The sequence below is a fragment of the Misgurnus anguillicaudatus genome, chromosome 16 (genome assembly GCF_027580225.2).
Source record: "Misgurnus anguillicaudatus chromosome 16, ASM2758022v2, whole genome shotgun sequence".
Lineage (NCBI taxonomy): Eukaryota > Metazoa > Chordata > Actinopteri > Cypriniformes > Cobitidae > Misgurnus > Misgurnus anguillicaudatus.
In genome coordinates, this window is record NC_073352.2 from 28107464 (window position 1) to 28129145 (window position 21682).

Sequence of the window (21682 nt, forward strand, 5' to 3'; positions counted from 1 at the left end):
GATGTTGTGAATATGTTTGTGAGGCATGTTGTGGGTATGTTTGTGTATGTGTGTTTTGAGGGATGTTGTTGTGTGTTTGTGAGGCATGTTGTGTGCTTGTGTGAGATATTGCCTTTGTGCACTTTGTGTGTGTGTTTGTTATGGATGTTGTGGGTATGTTTGTGTATGTGTGTTTGTGAGGCATGTTGTGTGCTTGTGCGAGATATTGCATTTGTGCACTTTGTGTGTGTGTTTGTTATGGATGTTGTTAATATGTTTGTAAGGGTTGTTGTGAGTATGTTTGTGTATGTGTGTTTTGAGGGATGTTTTGTGTGTGTGTGTGTGTGTGTGTGTGTGTGTGTGTCATGGAAGTTGTGAATATGTTTGTGTGTGTGTTTGAGGGATGTTGTGGGTATGTTTGTGTGTTTTGAGGGATGTATAAGTGTGTGTTTGTGTATGTGTGTTTTTAGGCATGTTGTGTGTGTTGTTTGCGAGGGATATTGTGTGTAAAGGAGGAGGAAAGGTTTGTGTGTGTTTGTGAGGGATGTTTTGTGTGTGTGTTTGTAAGGGGTGTTGTGTATGTGTTTGTTTGTTTGTTTGTGTGTGTGTGTGTGTGTGTGTGTGTGTCTTAGGAATGTTGTGTGTTTGTGTAGGCGGGTTTTAAGGGATGTTGTGTGAATGTGTGTTTGTGAGGCATGTTGTGTGTGTGTGTGTGTGTGTGTGTGTGTTATGGATGTTGTGATTATGTTTGTGTGTTTGTGAGGCATGTTGTGGGTATGTTTGTGTATGTGTGTTTTATGTGTGTTTTTAAGGAATGTTGTGAGTATGTGTTTGTGAGGCATGTTGTGTGCTTGTGCGAGATATTGCATTTGTTATGGATGTTGTTAATATGTTTGTAAGGGTTGTTGTGAGTATGTTTGTGTATGTGTGTTTTGAGGAATGTTTTGTTTGTGCACTTTGTGTGTGTGTGTGTGTGTGTTATGCATGTTGTGAATAATATTACATATTATGTTTGTGTGTGTGTCATGGAAGTTGTGAATATGTTTGTGTGTGTGTTTGAGGGATGTTGTGGGTATGTTTGTGTGTTTTGAGGGATGTTGCGTGTGTGTTTGCGAGGCATGTTGTGTGTTTGTGCGTGATGTTTTGTATTAGCACTTTGTGTGTTTGTTATGGATATTTTGAATATCTTTGTGTGTGTGTGTGTGTCTCAGATGGTATGATGTATTCAATGTTAGCAGCTGTTTCCAAGACCCCTGTGTGTCAGATTGTGTGTGTGTGTGTTGTGTGTAGTTGTGTGTAGCCTTCCAAATGAAATGAGTAGTTTAATATCTAAACTTTAATGCTGTGTTTTTAATATCAGATGTGCATTCATCTGTTCAGTTCATCTGTGTTTTAATATTGGCATTTAAGAAAGCCATTGCTGGATGTTTTCTGCCAGCTCTTCTTCTGTAATCACTGTTCCAGGATCAGAGGTTATTGGCCTGAATGATCTGCTGTAAGATGCTGTCTACATCAACTGTGTCAAAGCTTATTCCCTGCATGTCCAGGTTCGGCAGGATTGAGGACAGTAATGCGACCACATTACGACGAATGGACCGCAATCTCTCCATTGTGACGGTGCTGTCAGATGAAAGAGAGAGAGAGAAAGAGTTATTATAAGAAAGGTAAGTGAGTGATGATGAGGAGAAATAGTCTGTAGCACACACCTGTTGTATGTCTGACTTGGTGTGTTTGTACTTTGGTCTCTCCTCTCATTCGTCTCCATTTGTCTCAGTTGGTTCATCAGTTCATCTCTTTCTGTTCTCATCTGATTCAGATCAGTTAGTAACGTCTGATTCTCACTCTGGAGTTTAGCACATGTTTTACTCCAGTAAAGATCATCTTTAGAGATTATTTCTGGCACTTGCTGGGATGGACGACTGTTTGCCTGTTTATCCAACCTCTAAAGAACAAAAGATTGAAGTTATGTAATTTTTTTCATTGAAGGTGACGTTTTTCTAATTCATTAATAAAAGCCCTGTTGAATTTTTTATATATTCGAAGAAAACCAGCAGACAGGACATCTATGAGGGATGTTCATTTTCATGATGGTTTTACACACCATTTATACAGACATCTGTTCTGCTCATGTTAAGTTGACGTTTTAGTTTTGCAATGTAATTTACATGGAAATGCGTACTTTCAGTTCATTAAAGTATGCAAACTGTACATCTGGTCCTCAGAGCCTTGTTTATAATTATAAATGAAGCCTAACTTTAACCGTACAAAAGTGCAGAGTTACCTGACCAAAATGTTTTTCATAATCTTCAAACTTTTAAGCATTCACCTTTAGAAGTGCTTTTAAGTTAGATATGAGGAGAAAAATATAATTGCACCGAGAGTCATGTATTTCATTATAAAACAAAAATGTAATTATTAAATATGCATGACTAACCAATAAGAGTCCAAAATAGATGTGAACTCCTTTAAAGGGACATTCTTTTTTTGAGAATATTCTAACTTTCCAGCTCCCCTAGAGCTAAACACTTGATCCTTATAGTTTTAAAATCCATTCAGCCAATCTCCGGGTCTGGAGACCTTATAGACCGTATAGCCCAGCACAATCCACTGAATCTAACCAGACCACTTAGCACCACGCTCAAAAACAACCAAAGAGTTTCAATATTTTTCCCATTTAAAACTTGACTCTAACCGAAAATGATTTCCGGGCACTTCGTAATATCATTGCACCTCCTGCAGCCATGTTACGGCAGCAAAGTCCGTGATTATTACCCCAGAATGAGAGTATAGTTCCTAGCCATATTGGCCTAGAAAATCGCAACTTTTAATTTTCCATCGTCTTAGTACACAATGTAACTACAGAAGAGTCGAGTTTTGAATGGGAAAGGTGTCTAAACTCTTTGGTTATTTTTACCGCAATGCTAATGGTCTAATCAGATTCAATGGATTATGCTAAGCTATGCTAAAAGTTCTGCCAGGCCCGGAGATCGGCTGAGTGGATTTCAAAATGGTAAGAATCAAATGTTTAACTTTAGGAGAGCTGGAAAATGAGTATATTTTCAAAAAAAAGTGGAGAGTCCCTTTAATACAGTTTGTTTTATTTCATACTTTTAATGAGTTTGTAGTTATAAAATTTGAAGAAATAAAAAGTAAAGGCAGTTTAAACCATAATGATTTCAACTGTAAAGTTTTGGCATAACCACAACAACGTCTGCCTACAGGACTGTGTTTATGCTGCTCAAAATACTAGATTTATTAACGCATCTCAGACAAAGTTGACACATTTTTAACTCGTAGTAATAAACCTACCTCATCGTCCGTCTAAACAAAACTGCTCGATTCTTTCGCCATCTTGATGTATGTATTTATCGGTCTATAGAAGTATGTGTATGTGTACAGGCGTGTTGTGTTTCTTTATAAAGTAGCATTGCCATCTACTGGCCTGACATATGTAATACAGTGTAAACACCGACCCTTTTGACAGCATTGTCATAAGTAAGAGAATTTTTTTTTAAGTTCTGTATTTCACCACTTTGTTGCCATGTTGTGAACGCTACTGTACTTAGGATCAGGACACACCAATGCTTTTTTACGCGGCTGAAAACTGGAGGACGCAGAATGCTAGCTGTTTTTTCTTTAGCTGAGCGCTTTGGTAGCTATAATATTTGAGCAGTGAGCCGGTTGGTTGTTGTGATACTTGTCCCGCCCCTCCTCCACTGTGATTGGACGGCAGTGTGAGAACTGTAATTGACGAGTGGAGCTTTTCACCCAAAGTTGAAACTCATTCAACTCTCGACGCTCAGCGTGGAAAAAATCTAACGGCTGCTGGTTGTTTTGAAAAACGCTGAGCTTCCATTGAAAACAATTGAAAACATGTGCCGACCGCGGGCGTAAAAGCTTTGGTGTGCACCCCCACTTACTGTACTTACAAACTTTTGAACGCTGCTGTCCTTACATAACAACTTTAACCACAGCACACCTGTCTCACCTGACAGTCCAAGTGTTCCTTTCCCCTCACCTGGTTTGTCTGTCTTTCATCATTCTGGTCACATGACCCTGAATCTGCACACGCAGGTCGCTCCTCAGCCGTTGCGATGTCAGATGACCCACTCCCTTCTGTTACCATGGCAAAATCCATTGGCGTCTCGTGGATGCCCAGAATTCGTTTAAGCCGCTTGGCCTCCCGCTCGAGCTGTGCGAGTCTCTGAGTGAGGGCTGCACGGTCTGAGTTGTCCGTCGGTAACGGAGAAATGGGCTGAAATCCCGAGCGGCTCAGAGGCGTGACCACAACCGTCTGCGCCACAGACACAGAGGAGTGTTGAGAGAGAGGCTGAGGGGGGATTCTGGGATATGGGGGTCCGTGACATGTCTGGGGCTCTACAGGAGTCTCGTGTTCCGCCGTAGTCATGCCAGATGCTGCTGGGATATTCGTTTCTGATGCTTCATTAATTTGATCTGTTGATTCTGATGCTTCTTTGTGAATCTGATCTGTTGATTCTGATGCTTCTTTGTGAATCTGATCTGTTGATTTTAATGCTTTGTGAATCGGATCTGTTGATTTTGATGCTTCTTTGTGAATCCGATCTGTTGATTCTGATGCTTCTTTATGAATCTGATCTGTTGATTCTGATGCTTCTTTGTGAATCTGATTTGTGGATTCTGATGCTTCTTTGTGAATCTGATTTGTGGATTCTGATGCTTCTTTGTGAGTCTGATCTGTTGATTTTGATGCTTCTTTGTGAATCGGATCTGTTGATTCTGATGCTTCTTTATGAATCCGATCTGTTGATTCTGATGCTTCTTTATGAATCCGATCTGTTGATTCTGATGCTTCTTTGTGAATCTGATTTGTGGATTCTGATGCTTCTTTGTGAATCTGATCTGTTGATTTTGATGCTGCTCTGTGAATCTGATCTGTTGATTTTGATGCTGCTTTGTGAATCTGATCTGTTGATTTTGATGCTGCTTTGTGAATCTGATCTGTTGATTTTGATGCTGCTTTGTGAATCTGATCTGTTGATTTTGATGCTGTTTTGTGAATAGGATCTGTTGATTTTGATGCTGCTTCATGAATCGGATCTGTTGATTTTGATGCTGCTTCATGAATCGGATCTGTTGATTTTGATGCTGCTTCGTGAATTGAATCCGTTGATTCTGATGCTTCTTCGTGAATCGGATCTGTTGATTCTGATGCTTCTTCGTGAGTTGGATCTGTTGATTTTGATGCTTCTTCGTGAATCGGATCAGTTTTTTCTGATGCTTCTTCGTAAATCGGATCAGTTTTTTCTGATGCTTCTTCGTGAGTAGGATCTGTTGATTCTGATGCTTCTTCGTGAATTGGATCTGTTGATTCTGATGCTTCTTCGTGAATTGGATCTGTAGATGCTTCTTCGTGAATTGAATCTGTTGATTCTGATGCTTCTTCGTGAATCGGATCTGTTGATTCTGATGCTTCTTCGTGAATTGGATCTGTTGTTTTTGTGCATCTCTTAGTCAGCAAGTCTGGGATTTTCACTCGGTTTGTGGACATTTTCCTCTCTTCGACATGTGAACATGTTTCTTTCCTTCTTTTTCTAGAAAATGAGTTGGAAAGTAGACAATTACAAGTTGAACGTGGTAAAATAATAATAAAGTTTCATACACTTTAAAACTTCCCAAAGTTTAGAGTCACAAGTGAAATGTTTCACAGGATCTTAAAAATCTTTTCATCAGAAGCTAAAATTATTATGAAAGTGATGAATGCAAACATTCTGAATCCTTCACACCTTGGTGATGGTGATGACTCTTCCTCTTCTGTGGCTGCGACTCCATCATCCTCTATCTCCATGGAAACCATGACCTCATCCTGTTTGGTCACTGATGTAGGTTCAGATAGTACTCGACAAAGATGTCTCCCCGAGCTTTTAATCAACTACAAGACACACACTTATTATAGTCTGTGGTGTGAACAACACATCTAAACCCAAGACAAGACGTGATGTTTCACATCTAACAGATCATTATTTTTAGAAATGCCTCTAAGACTAAACGGACAGAGAAAGAGAGAGAAGTCACGATATAGAAACACTGCATTTCCGTTACATTATACCGAATACACAACATTACAGCTTCATAACTCTGTAATGTGTATTAGACTCTCAAATTGTGTTGGGAAAATCATTTAAAGGCACAATATGTCATTTTTAAAAACCGAGAGTAAATCAGACATGACGGCATTGACAAGTGAACCTATGAACAGTAATTTTAGCAGTGAGACGATTTAGTTTCTGTATGGCATGCTACAATGCAAATTTTCTGTGAAATGTTTAGTTAAAAGTGCTTTTTACAGTTTTGTTTGTTTACAGAGTTAACTAATAAACTATTAAGCTATCAACAGACCAGCTTGACTGCCATTACTTTGAAACTAATCAGATCATGACACGTAGCATGTAGCAAGTGTAGACGTAGTTTCAAAGCAACTTAAACCAACACTGACACACACTAAACAATAGTTTAAGTTTGCATATGCAAAGTTCTCGTTTTATATATGCATTATTTGTTCTGAATGGCCACATGTAAAATATAACAGCCCTGAAGAGACCTACAGACAACATTAACACGCCAATGAGTCAACAAGTAAGTGTGATCATATCCTGTAACACAGAGACGTGTACCTCCAGAGATCTTCCTCTTCTCCTCACAGATGCCTGTTCCCTGTGTACACATGTGTAAGAAAACAAACGTCGCTTTAAAGAAACACCCAAACATGCACTTTAACAGTGTTGTGAATGTGTGAATTCAGACTTCAGGATGTGGTTGAACACCCTCAGTATACACACACGCACGCGTACACACACGCACACGCACGCACAAACAGATGGTTGTATTATCTTAACTGTTTCTTGAGAGTTTTTTTATAGGTTGGTGTTGTGACGTTCTCCTCTGTGTCTTCTGGCAACAAACAACTCCTGTAAACAAATAGACAGAAACAATGAATCGCGTAAACACCCTTCACTTAATGTAACTAATGTGTATAAACCCCCTAAGAGACTAATCATGAAATAAACCCATAGAGACCAATTATTAACCAAACTTTACATGTCAGGGTCTACATATTGTATACATCTTTTCTGAATTCACAGTTTCATAATTTTTTGCTGTCTACAGTATGTTATAACTAGGGCTATTAATCGCATACAAACTAAAAGTTGTTTATGGATATTTGTGCGTGCACTGTGTAATTATTTTGTATATATATATATATACACACACACATGCATATATGTATTTTAGAAACGTGTGTTTATACATGTGTGTGTGTGTGTATATATATATATTTTTTTTTTATGTATTTATTTATTTATTTAGATTTTGATATATTTTTATTATAAAAATATTATGTTTTTAATATACTTTATTTAATTGTTTTAAATATACATACAATTTTTCCTAACTAACATGTATTTATGTTTTTATATATACATGGTAATTACACACAATACATACACATATATTACACTAAAAACCTTTTATTTTGTATGTGATTAATCGTGATTTAATCTCTTAACAGCCCTAAGAAATAGCTCACCAAAATATGAAAACTCTCTCATTTTATATTAAACTGTTGTGATGATATCTTATATGGGTTCAACGTAGTAAAGCTCCAAAAAGCACATGAGTGATTATATAATTGGACGTATATTTGGTGTCCAAAGACATTTTTTTTTTAAGGGGGTCAATTTATGACTGTGTTTACTAAATGAAATGAGATCAGGATAATCATCCTGCTAACAAATATTATTTTGTTGACTTTGATATTTAAAGGGGACATTCCACAAGACTTTTTAAAGATCTCAAATAAATCTTTGGTGTCCCCAGAGTACGTATGTGAAGTTTAAGCTTACAATACCATATAGATAATATATTATAGCATGTTTATATTGCCACTTTGTAGGTGTGAGCAAAATGTGCCATTTTTGAGTGTCATTTTAAATGCAAATGAGCTGATCTCTGCACTAAATGGCAGTGCCGTGGTTGGACAGTGCAGATTAAGTGGTGGTATTATCCCCTTCTGACATCACAAGGGGAGCCAAATGCCAATGACCTATTTTTTCACATGCTTGCAGAGAATGGTTTACCAAAACTAAGTTACTGTGTTGATCTTTTTTACATTTTCTAGGTTGATAGAAGCACTAGGGACACAATTATAGCACTTAAACATGGAAAAATCTGATTTTCATAATATTTCCCCTTTAAATGGTAGTCCAAAATGAGTAATCTGAACAAAAAATTTAAAAGTTCACAGCATGAATTGTGGCACATTTATTTCTAAGGTTAATATTTATTTGTAAAAATTATCATTTTAGTGTCTTGTAAAGCTCATGATTTCCTGTTGTATAAAAAATTAGTCTGTGTCACTTCTGTTACTATAAAACTTTGTTATCAAGGTGGTAGAGTATATGAGATACATTTCACAGGAAATATATATACAGTAAAATCGACTGGAAAAATGGACACCAAATGTACCTCCACTTACATAATCACCCATATAGCTACATTTATCATTAAAGTAATCCAAATTACTCCTGGGGGTTAATAAATGTCCTCTAAAGTGAAACAAAACATTTGTGAGAGAACCATTTATATATTATGCTCATTTCAATACGTTGCATATCCATTGCAAAATACAAATATAGCATGAAGTCAATAATGCAAAATTTCCTATTTTCTTTCCCCATAAAAAGATTTTTATATAAGTCATATACATCTGTAATGGCATTAGGTCAAATAAATTATAAGAAAACGTTTATATAGTTCCTGTATTCCTTTACAATTTGGTATGAAAGGGAAATAGGTCAGACTAAGCACATTGGATTGTGTGACAACGCATGCATATGGAAAATAAATCTGCACTGTGTTCCTAGTTTACATACTAATACTAGTAGCATTATGAAGATGGTTTTTGATGTAGGATTGAAACCGGTGACTCACCGCAAGCGTGCCACTGGATGCATGTTGCACCTGAACGGATCAGGAATGTTTCCTGCGAACAGATGAGTGGAAATCCCTCTCCATTTCAAACATTCCTCACACTGAATCCATGACACACCACTGAAAGAGAAGAGACTCATCAATCCACCAACATAACCTCTCATATTTATAAATTAATATTGATTTCCCCGAAACCTTGTCTTTTCGGTTCCATTTTAAATAAAATGTCCATTATATGTTTATATTTTTTAGCCTTGAGATTTTGTACAGCCATGAGCTACGACTTAATACTGTCAAATGAAAAGTATTAATACTGTCAAATAAAAGCGAGTGTACCAAAGGCGATAACCATAACTACTGTATAAAGTTTTAAAACTCAATATAAGGCCGCATGTACACTGCCTGTTTAAAGCAACTCAATTTAGATTTTCCCCTCATGTGCCACAGATCGGATGTAACCCACGGACGTGTAAGCAGGAAAAAAGTGGATCAATTCCATATTCTCTTATCATATTTCAGACTTAATTTATTTGTGGAAATAAATCGTATATGTAACGGATAAATGCATTCGCTTTTGTAAGAAGACAAGAAGATGTAAGAAGACAGATTGGATATTCCCATCTCAAGACGTGTCGTGCATCTTAAAAATGCGATGCTTGCAAATTGCATGATGCTTGTAGCGCAATGGAGGACTACGGCTCCGCTTAGTGGAGTAATGTTGAAGTTTTATGTCTTGTTACAGATATAAGGCTTTATAATCTTGTATAATATTTTTTCTTCCCCTGTGGGTTTAAGCTGTTCTGGGTCACTATGCCTACCTTAAATTGTTTTGCTAAGTGCAAATATCGGATACGAGTCACATTTAAAAGATGATGTAAGCGGATCGTCAAAAAAATCGGATGCAGGCAACAAATCGGAATTGGGCATCAAGATAAAGATGGTTTCAGCAGTAACAACATAAACAAGCGGCTTTCGTGGTCAACACTTAACTTCCGTTAAACTCTGCTAAGAATAAATAGCAACAAAGTTATTTTAAAGTAGTTTCTTTATATAACAAGCTAAATAAACACCAAGTAGATTACCTAGGAAACTACATTTGTTGTTTTCTACAAGGTATTTGTTTAAGAGTTCAGTTGAGCAACTAGTCAGACCATTAAACAAAAATAAACCAGAAGTAAAGTTCGACCACCGCACGTGCGTCTAATGAAACCGTCTAAATCTAGCCTAAATATAAGACACAAAACTATAGCAAAACAGAGAAGGAATATAATTTGAATATTTATGAACAATAAAACAATGACAGTCAATCAAAATCAGTTCACATTAAAAGTCTCACATATTTAAGATGTGAAACCGTAGTGCATGAGTTAGAATAAACATAAAGTTGTTGTGGATGCTAATATAGTCATCATTATAGTGAATGGGCCTGTAAGTGCTCACAGCCAATCACAAAGTCATATTCCTGATGATATTTTAATTGCATACATCTGCTTAAAGTTAATTGTCAAGATTTTGTCAGTCACAGGTCCACACAAATCTGTGTGATTCTGGATCTATGATTGTTTTAGGGTCTAGTATGACTTGTTCAGATCAACTATCACACTATTAACCACATGATAAACAGATGAAGTTTCTCAGCATCACCCAGCTGCATTTAACAGCATGAATGTATCTGTGCTATCAAAAGCCTCTCGCTGTGTATGTGTGTGTATATATGTGTGACATCCGTGGTCTAACAGACACATTTTTTTAGCTAGAGTTTTTAGCTAGCTAAGCTACGGCATCTCTCACTATTACCCACAAACCCACAGCTTTGCCGATGACAAATTCAGCCACCTGACTTACAGACGGATGAACTCTAACCAACATAGCCGGTATGAGGAAACTGTTGTCACTGACTACGAGTGGCATTTAAACAACCATGGTGTGCAGCTGTATGAAAATCTGATTAAAAACAACCGTACACTTCATCTTCCTCCTCTTCTTCCTCCTCTTCCTCGGTTTCCTCCGATTCATCGTCTTTGCTTGTTTTCTCCAAGGCCTGAAACTCTCTCTCTTTTGCTTTCTTTTCCTTCTTTTCTCGCCAGTAGTCGTTCAGTTTGAGACCAAGAGCTGCCAAAGTAAGTCTGCGATATAAAACAAAAAACATGCAAACGTTTACTTTCTGGAGTAAATTGATAAAATATAAAACTTTATTTATGTAAATTAGTTCATTTATATCTATAGTTATGTATGTTTTTATTTATTACAATGCTTAACATTTCTTAAATATGTTCTATTTAATGATAAGATAAATAAAAATATACTATAAATTAAAGCTGTTAAATTTTTGTTTAGATCATATATGTGTGTGTGTACTGTGTATAATAATTATGTAAATATAAATACACACACATGCATGTATAATTTTAAGAAAAAAAATTATATAGTAAGTATTTATAATTATATATAATATAACTTGTATATAAACATAAAAATGTGTATACACATGTAAACAAGACCGGGTCCCAGATTTTTCCTCTGCCCCTCCACAAATGTCCAGCCAACCATGAAAAAATAGATTTTGTCTCTTTTCACAAATAGTGTCCCTTGTTGATGCTATTCATATTAACTCCCGCCCACCAATGTATGCAACAATATCGGCAACATTGATAAGACGCAGTATATGAATTATGTACTTTCTGTTTAAGGAAGACAAAGTAAAACCTTCAGATCTGTTTTACATATATTTTACATTGAGTTTTATGGCTGCCCCCCAGTCCAGCAAGTCTAGTACGGGGCCTACATGTAAATATTTCTTAAATATATACATAATTTTTATACACAATGCACACACGCATATGATATTCTTTTATTCTGCAAACGATTAGTCGCGATTAGTCGCGATTAGTCGTTTTGCAGCCCTACTATAAATGATACAAACTGAAATGCATTAAATTATGTATTGTTAGTTCTGCACGGCTGTGATCAGCCAGACAACAAAGCATTCGGTGTCATTAAAGGATGTTTTCCATGTGGCTGTAGATTTGAATGAGAGAGAGTATCAGGCCAGGATTCAAATGACGATTGGTCTGAGTTGGTTTGCTTCGGTGTAGCGTTGCGTGTTTCATGTGTGTGGTGAACTGCACCTGTACTCTTTAGTGTACTCAAAATCCTGCTTGTTATGAGCTGGCTTGAGGAAGTTACACTCGATCACTCCAATGACCCCGACCCCTGACCTTTGACCTGATGACTACAGAAAAGAAACATAGGAGTTAAACACGCTAAAAGGTCACCAAATAGGCTGCTGATGGTAAAAACACTTTAACCAATTAACCATGTTGGCTATGTTTACACTAGAGTGTCTTTGTATTAATGCCGCTTTAATATGAAAACAATCCTCATCTACAGTGACGTTTCTGATTTTTGCAAATAAACAAATATTCAAACATTATATTACTGAAAATTCCCTAGTCTTAGGCTACGTTTACACGGAAACGATCTAAAGAGAAAATGCAAAAGTGGCGTTGCATTATTAATTTTTATTCCACATTTATACGAGCGTTTTGGGGGGGAATCTGCGTGCATATGGTGACGCAAAAGTGTGTGATATTCAATGTAGTATGCACTCCAGGCGGCTAGGTGGCAACGTGAAGCACTGACACACAACACCACCAAGTCCGCGCGTCTGCGTACAACCCTCTTCCTTGTTCTCCCAGGTCTCGTCCAAAGCGGTCTGGTTTGCCCCAGACGAATTGGCGCATCAACAATTTGAGAGAGGTAATTAATGTACCTTCTCCGATCAGTAATACTAGCTGTGAATATTTTGTACAACTGCTGGAAAGACTCTTGTATTCTTGTGGCAACTTGAAGGTCCGACGTATGGAAATAATCAGATATGTTTGTTGTTATTTTCCTGAACTGGCACATACCTGTATACCACCATGAGCAGACTTTTGCGTTTTTACCCTTTAGATGGGAAAGTGGCGTTAGAGCGTTTATAAGATTTCCACTCTGGAGGGTTTAAGCCCCAAAAACGCAGTCGCCGTGTAAACGAAAGGACATTCGATAAAATATTTTTAAGTTTTCACCCTTGAGCGTTCTCGTGTAAACAGGGCCTTAGCAATTCCTGTGGTAACCGTCGTATAAGCGAAATAACATTAACGAATAACAATAATGTTTATAATCTGTGGCAATAGTTGGTGACACTAAATGCAGTATTTGGAGTGCAAAGGGAATAAAAATGATGCGCTGTCACTTTAAAAATTGAACAATAACAGGCAGCAATGTCAGCGATCGGTAATGGTTGATTTATATGCTCCCATAAGTGGAAAAAACGTTTATTGTAGTACTTGGTTGCTTGTTTTGGGTGTTTATAAAATCTTGCAGTTCTGTCTCCATGTTATTTTTTACACGGTCGTTGTGGGTGGTAATTGTCATCTTACAGTAGCATAATAATCATATGATAGCGCCTTGACGAATCAGAGAAGGAAACACCATGATCCAGAACGCCCAATCAGGTAACGAACGTGTGCACTTATGTTTTCGTTTACATGTTAGGTCCGTCTACACTGCAACACAACAAACTAAAACATAGTCTGCATGTTATAACCATAGCAAAATTAATGTGTTTTCAAATAGAAACGCACTGATGTAAACATGGCCTCATACTTAGGCCCACAATGAAAGCTAATATTTTCTGGGTTGATTTTAAAAAACAAAACCCTACCTGTTAAAGTCCTTTTGTTGTGATTTACTGTTATCTACATAAAATCAATCTACATAATGTAAAGTTCATTTTGATCACAAAAGATTACTATCGTTAAACAATCAGGGCGATTTCTGTGATCGTGGCTCTTAATCTGTGGTCTTATGTCATACAGTGAGACTTATGTCATATAATTACCTTGATTTGGCAGCCAACTTTCTCATAAGCTTTTATAAGTCTGTTTTTATGGTACATCATAATGCCATAGTGCTCCTTATTTTTCCTGTTGAATCCAAAAGTGATCTTCACTCTTTCGTTCTGAGGGGTAGATTTTAAAGAAACCAAGTGTCTAAATGAGCTGAACTCAATAAAATATAATATTAACGTTAGTGAAAGGATACAATGAACTGAGGTTTGTAGACGTCGTTCTCAATCATGGACAGACTCTTGGCAACCAGCTTAGTTTGAACTTTCTTCTGTCGCAAAATGATCTGAATCCTGGGCTTCAGGTAAAGAATACTGAGATACGCCTGAAATAAAAAAAGAGAGAAATGTATTTGTGTTTCCATTTTAATTCAAGCCTGTAAGCTGAATTTATGTTTAAAGGCGGGGTGCATAATCTCTGAAAGCCAGTGTTGAGATTTGAAATCACCTAAACAAACACGCCCCTACCCTAATTGAATCTGGACCTTCTTTTGATAGACCCTCCCCACACATACGCAACCCAAGCCGGTGAGTGGACACACCCCTTACTGCTGATTGGCTACAAGTGTGTTTTGGTACTCGGCTCGACTCCCTTTTCCAAATTTTGTTTTTAAGAAATCACGCACCCCACCTTTAAAATATACATTCTCAGAGAATGCCTTTATTACATTAAATTAGTGGTCTCCAACATGGTGCCCGCACTGAGTCTGTGAGTTGCCTGCCAATGCATATTATATTAATTTAAATATTTATTTATTACATAATTGTATATCAGTTTGGCTACAAGTGGGTTTTGATACTCGGCCCGACTTCCTTTTCCAAAGTGTTTTTCAAAAATCATGCACCCCGCCTTTAAGCGGATTCACAGGAACAGATGTCTTTAAATCTAATTTGTGTTCATAGGTATTTATATGTAAAGTGAGTGTCCAGGACACATATTTTCATACATTTGAATAGACCGAGATGAACAAAAGCAACCACATAAACTTTTCACGTATGAACAACTTCAGAGATTTTAAGGAATGCAGAGCTTTTTTATACATTTTTATATCCAGCAAGCAATGTTTTTGCGTTTAAAAGACATCATAATAGCATCCAAACACAACCCACACATTTAGGCTAAAACTAAATTGAATTTTAAAAATAAATGAAAAATAAATTGAAATAAATAAATGAATCGCGACTAATCGTAAGTTTTTGTTTACATCATATATGTGTGTGTACTATGTATAATAATTCTGTATTTATAAATACACACACACTCATGTATAGTTAAAAAAATCTATTTATATATAAATTATACTTAAATATAAAAATGTATATACACATGTAAATATTTCTTAAACATATACTTGCAACAAAAACGTTTATTTTTCAAACGATTAGTCGCGATTAATCGTGTTGCAGCCCTAAAATAAACGAAAGCAAACAGCTTGTAATCACTGTTGACTTTGCGTAAATTAAATGTAATGTCAGGCTAGAAGTGGGTTACTTATAGCCAGACTATATCACGTCTTTAGTTAACCTAGACTGTGAAATGACGGCTATTGCTTGCTGGGTACTTCTGAAGCTATAAAAGGATTTTCCTTTGTGTCTCTGAAGCTGTACATAATGAAAGGGTTTACCTTCTCAATCCATATTAATGACTTTTTGATTTCAATGCATATCCAAATGTAAAAAATGTTACATGCACAAATGTTTTCTTCAGGTCAACCTACTGTAAAATTTCTCTCGTTCTCACAGACAGACACACATTTGCATTCACACTGTAACACAACCACACGCCCTAAGTTTCCAGACGTCTGTTCTCCATCACTCACTCGGAGAGAAAACTCGATCTCAGGTGTGCTGTGATTCTCTCTGCGATGTCTGTAATAATCTCTCCGCCATTTCTCCTGCGTCGTCTCCGGTTGGATTTCCGGCAGGCGGATATCCTCTGCATCCGTGTCAAAGTCGAACTCGGGCTTTTCGTCTTTATTTCTGTCAGTCGGGAAAAATGAGAAAAAATATTTTTCCTCTATGCATTACATAATTTTTTCTCATAATCCTCAATGCCCAAAATATGTTTTAATATGCACGTTTAAAAAAAATAAGTGCCTCTTTAAATACTATGTTCTTTGCAAGAGTTCCAAGAATTTCATGTTTGTTGAGGCATTTGTTAAACTAAACAGTCCAGGGTAATATTTAAAACACATTTAAATCAGCCGAGCTCAGTTCCAGTGCAGTCGGTATCCTCATCTTTGCACAGCATTTAAATTGTATGTAAATAATAATATGTTCCTCCTGTCTGCGTATGTTTCTGTCAACGGTCTCTGGTTGGATCAGCCAGCTTTGCTTTGTAACACCAGTGAATCCTTTATCCCTAAAAAGCATTTAGGTTTAAATGGGCTTACAGACCTGCGGATGTTCCAGATGATAATTTTGGTGCCTTTTTTGCCCTGTATGGAGTCCAGCTGTTCCTCTAGCTCGGATACAGTCTTAAAGAGAGAATATTTTAGGATGGCTTTAAGACTGGCTTCTGAATCTTCTGTTACCACCAGCGTCTGTGAAACAACACTGTTAAGGTCTCCAAACAGCATCTTCAATTGAACCAAGACAATCTCTAAAACTATTATTTCATGTTTAAACCGAGAAATGGTCATTGAATGAGAAGGATATTGGTCTGTTGGTTGAAGGGTGCGATGGGTACGATCACAGCTTGAGCGTTGATGGCCTGCAGGAAGCTTTGAGAAAGGAGACCCACGCTCTGACAGCCACCGTTCTTTGTGAAAATCAAAGCGTCACGACCCAACCGCATCGAGCCTGACTTAAACCCGTTTCCGTAAACCCCGATGGGCTTGTGATAGCCTTTAGCCGAACCCTTTTCTGTGAATCCAAAACTGCAAAGAGAAGGAAACAATATTATGCCATGTCATGATGTTACATTGTAAAAAAAACTTTTAGCATTTACATTTTTAAGCTAGGATGAGTTGCTGTAACTTATTAAATCAAGTTGAATTTGCTTTAGTTATGTCAACTTTATTTTATAAGTTAGAGCAACGCATTACTAGTCAATACAGTTTATATCACTTGCAAACCTAAGTTGATTAAACTTAAAGGATTAGTCAATTTTCTTAAAAAAATCCAGATCATTTACTCATCCAAACTGTTGATGTCTTTCTTTGTTCAGTCGAGAAGAAATTATTTATTTTTTGAGGAAAACATTCCAGGATTTTTCTCATTTTAGTGGACTTTAGTGGACCCCAACACTTGACAGTTTTAGTGCAGTTTAAAGTTGCAGTTTGGAAGGACTCAAAACGATCCCAAACGAGACATAAGGGTCTTTTCAAGCAAAAAAACAAATCTTCTCGTCTTCCTCTGGTCGTGTGATGCGCCAGCGCGACCTCACGTAATACGTCATCACGTCAAGAGGTCACGGATGGCGTATCGAAACTACGCCCCAGTGTTTACAAGTGTGGAGAAAGAGGACCGTTCCGACGTTGTTGTATGTCGAATGATACTAATTAATGTCTTTGTGTCAGTTTATTGTTTAAAATGGTCCGCAAATGTGCGTTTTATATATGCAACACGTGACTTTTCCACGTCATTGCGCATTTACGTGAGGTTGACCTGGGGCGTCACACAGCCGGAGGAAGAAGAGAAGTTGTTTAAAAGTGCATATTTTTATTTTTCTTGCCAAAAATGACAATCGTTTTCGCTAGATAGGGCCCTTATGCTTCGTTTGGGATCGTTTGGAGTCCTTTGAGGCTGCAATTTTGAACTGCATTGAAACTGTTGAGTGTTGGTGTCCATTGAAGTCCATTGGAATGGAAAAATCCTGGAATGTTTTCCTCAAAAAATATAATTTCTTCTCGACTGAACAAAAAAGACATCAACATTTTGGATGACATGGTGGTGAGTAAATTATCTGGATTTTTTTGAAGAAAATAGACTAATCCTTTAAAAATCTTTGCTTTGTCTGCAAAAAAAATTGCTTTGTCTCCAACATGGTGCCCACAGGCATCTCTCTACAATCTATCGTAGACACCATAAACAGAATGGATGGATGGCTTCCCTAAAATGAGTTTGCATGGACAAGCATCTAAACTTGCATGACCTGCTATCAAACATTGCATGTAAATATCTATGTTTCACCTGAGCATTTTGTGGAGTCTGCTAGGCGTCATGCCACTACCATTGTCCATAAAACTGAGACACAGCTGATCTCGGACGGTCAGAACATCAATCCAGATGTTCTTGGCCGTGACTCCGGGGTCAGATGCATTATCTGCAAAAAATGATCTGAATTAGTTCAATCATCTTCAGCTTCATTTCTATTTATTGTACTAGGCTACATCATTTACACTCTATCATTTTTTACTATTTATATGTAACTGAACTCATAACCACACACGCTTGCGCTGTTTTTCCCGTTTTATACATCCTGTTCGGGTATTACACTAAATTTACTTTGTATACCTCATATCTTGATTACACATTTAGAAATGTTTCCACCAATCTCTGTCAGTTTCCTGTCTCAAACGCTATTGAGATCTGCTCCCCAAAGCTGCACACATATCTCTTAACCGTTACTGTAGATGTGACCCCAGAAAGCATATGTACACGTAAGCCACACTTAAAAATGATATCAACTGACAAACACCTGCACGTTAGATCTTTTCGGCTCAGCCATATCGGTGTGGTTTTATTGGATGAATGAAGTTTGTTCTCTTGCTTTCACTAGCAACTAACAAACGGCATTTAAATATGTTTAAGCCTTTCAGCAAACATGAGATGATCATGTCTATATTGCATCAGCTGGTCCCGGATTGGTTAAACCTTATTTTGATCGTCTACTTTAGACATTCTGCTAACTAAAAATAAACTTTGCAACTACATGTCAACTAACTCTTATTAGAGTATTAGTAGACCGCAAGGGGGGTAGAGTTAGTGAAGAGGTTAGGGTTGGTGGAATAAGTTGACATGTAATTGCAAAGATACATACAGTCAGTTGAATGTGTGTTAGGGAACAATCACAATAAAGTGTTAATAGTAGGGTTGTCAAAAGATTAATCGCGATTAATCGCATACTAAAAAGTTTGTTTTTGCATAATATATGTGTGTGCACTGTGTGTAATTATTTCGTGTCTATATATATATATATAATACACACATTCAGGAAAGTATTACATATACAGTATATACATAAAAATTGTATTTTGTATACGATTATTCGTGATTAATTGCAATTAATCTTTTGACAGCCCTAGTTATTAGATATTAAGCAGACAGCCTTTTAATACATAGTTGCAAGTTACTTATAATTAGTCAAATGTCTAAAGTGGACTATCAAAATAAAGCTTTACAGATTCTGGATGCACGTCTATATATGCAGATATGCAGTTTAATATCAAGATTGTGTATTATTTGTTAATAGTTACACACTGCAGCATAAGTTTCACTTTTGTTTTCATCATTTTTATTAAGTAGAGTTTTTGCATCTAACGTACACAACTTGGACAACGGAGCATGACATCAATAGATGCAAGTTCAAATGCAGCATGCGAATGTTTATTTAGTCCAAGCATTATAAATAATATAATATAAAAAAGTGTGCAGTTTACATTATAAGACGTTGAAAAGACGACCCAATTTGAACTTATTTTTAGCATTGAAAGAGAAAACGTCATACAAAATGTCTCTTTACGCGTAAAAACGTCTCTTAGACGCATCTTTGCTCAATCAGATAAAACTTATACATCACTTCATTGCACAAATGCATCATGCATATTCAAAGTATAATAAGCTCTTAATAATCAATTGTATTGCATATGTAAAGAGATGAGCGTGCATACAGTAACAGGTGCGCAGTCACTGCGCGTGTCAGTATGATTTCGCGGAAGTTTAGTCCAAAAGTCTCGATCATTTCCTGACAAAATATGACAAATTCAGCACAATGATGGAGGAAAAGTGCATTTGTTTCGCTCACCTATGAGCTCGGCGACAGCGCTGAATGGCCACGTGTGACTTGTAGAGTTGCTCTCCAGATACGACGGGCTCATCTACAGTAAAACAACAACAACAACATAGCTACTGTATAACGCCATAACTATAAAAGACTACATAAAAGTAAATAAAGTTTTTTCAGAAAACTTACAGAGCTCAGGCGAATGCCGTGTTCACTCAGTCTCGCCATCATGAAGACGACTGACAGACAGATAGAGATGAAGACGCGCGCGTCAGGAGGAGAGAGAGGCAGACAGACGCTTCATCATCATCATCACCACCACTATCACCAGCAGCAGCAACGCTTCCTCTTTATGTCTATGAGACATTGAGACACGCCCACCAACAGATCTCCATGGAGACATTATGTCAGGTCTCTCTCTCTCTCTCTCTCTCTCTCTCTTTCTCTCAACATCTCTGTATAAGATAGTTTATAATAAGTTTGTAATCCCATACGGCAAAAAATAAATATAAATATTTGCTAAATACATTTTATAGAAAGTAAAGTTTTTATTATAAAAACTTTTATACATTTTTTATTTTTACAGTATTTTTAAAAATGTATTTCGTGGGAAACAAATATTTTTTTTAATTTTACAACCCATAAGGCAAATATATATATATATTTTTTGTATAAAATGTATAAAGTATAAGAATAAAATGTATTAGTATGTATAAAATATAAAATTATAAGTATATTTTTGCAGTTAAAAATATATTTAATTTGAATCTTTTCAAACCTGTTAAAGGGATAGTTCACTTTATAATGAAAATTCTGTCATCATTTACTCATCCTGTTGTTCTTAACCTGTATTCATTTCTTTCTTTTGATTAACACAAAAGAAGATATTTTGAGAAAAAGACACAGCAGATAGTGAACATTGACTTCCATAGTAGGAAAAAAATATTTTGGAAGTATTGTGATAAATGATGGTAAAAACACAGTTGACGGTACCCATTGAATTCCATCATAATTTTTTATTCCTACTTTGGAAGTCAATGGTCACTATCTGCTGGGTGTTTACCATCATTTCTCAAAATATCTTCTTTTGTGTTCATCAGAAAAAATACAAGTTTAGAACAACATGAGAATAAGAAAATGACAACACAATTTTCATTTTAAAGTGAACTATCCCTTTAAGTTTACAGGTTTGGAACATACAAAGTTTTTCTTCCAATGCAACATGAATATAAATGCTTTAAAATATATTTATTTGTAAAATATATTTTGAAATATATACAAAAAATTTTTTTTGTTTGTTTTGAAATATTTTTAAAATTATATTTTAAAAAATATATATTTTTTGCCATATGGAATAAAACTCTTTATAATGTCGCATTGTGTCTATCAGAGGGCATATATGTAAATAATCTTTGACCTCTTATTTCCTCAAATAATTTTTCACTTCCACTGTATTTGCCTACTATGCCTCTGAGTTTGACTGTATGTACTAGAGTTCAGAAAAATGCAAAAACTTGTTTTTATAAAGTAAGTACCGTCACCTCATACTGTATGAGTCTTAGTTAAATTATAAAAGGTTGTGTGAACTGTTAAATCCAGAAACTCAATACATGATAAATACATGAACACATACAAACAACACATTCTCTCAAACGCACGCACAAACTATACATATATAGTCACATTCAAGAAATACATAGATATTGTAAAATTTGACAATATTATTTTAGAATTGATTATGTTGTATTCATATTCTCACATTATACTTAAATATATAAATTTTACTATTCAACACTACTTTTCGAAAGTTTAAGGACACATCACAGAAATGTTTCTCATGATTTTACATCTTCTATTTTTTTTTACAGAAATGTACTGTAATTGTGCCAACATAT

At 36.2% G+C, this 21682-nt stretch overlaps 1 protein-coding gene across 1 annotated transcript; it reads right to left on the minus strand.

The window, feature by feature from the left end:
* Positions 1-579: 579 nt before the first annotated feature.
* LOC129422666 (uncharacterized) lies at positions 580-20165 on the minus strand. The gene is made up of 17 exons (XM_073854430.1): positions 19977-20165; positions 19809-19881; positions 17975-18107; positions 16498-16719; positions 16238-16384; positions 15661-15820; positions 14038-14166; positions 13835-13954; positions 12078-12181; positions 10914-11075; positions 8950-9069; positions 6855-6926; positions 6633-6672; positions 5745-5890; positions 3998-5552; positions 1686-1921; positions 580-1599 (listed from the first exon to the last, which is right to left on the minus strand). The coding sequence occupies exons 1-17, from the start codon at positions 20016-20018 to the stop codon at positions 1446-1448; spliced, it is 3615 nt and encodes a 1204-aa protein (XP_073710531.1). The 5' UTR covers positions 20019-20165; the 3' UTR covers positions 580-1445.
* Between the last annotated feature and the right edge of the window lie 1517 nt (positions 20166-21682).

Bases quoted from the DNA above. Each gene is read 5' to 3' on its own strand.
- LOC129422666 (XM_073854430.1), bottom strand. From the start codon at position 20,018: ATGATGGCGAGACTGAGTGAACACGGCATTCGCCTGAGCTCT. The intron at 6,927-8,949 runs GTGAGTCACCGG...ATTTGTTTACAG, and splicing joins CATCCAGTGGCACGCTTGCG to GAGTTGTTTGTTGCCAGAAG. The intron at 5,891-6,632 runs GTACACGTCTCT...TGTGTCTTGTAG, and splicing joins GAAGAGGAAGATCTCTGGAG to TTGATTAAAAGCTCGGGGAG.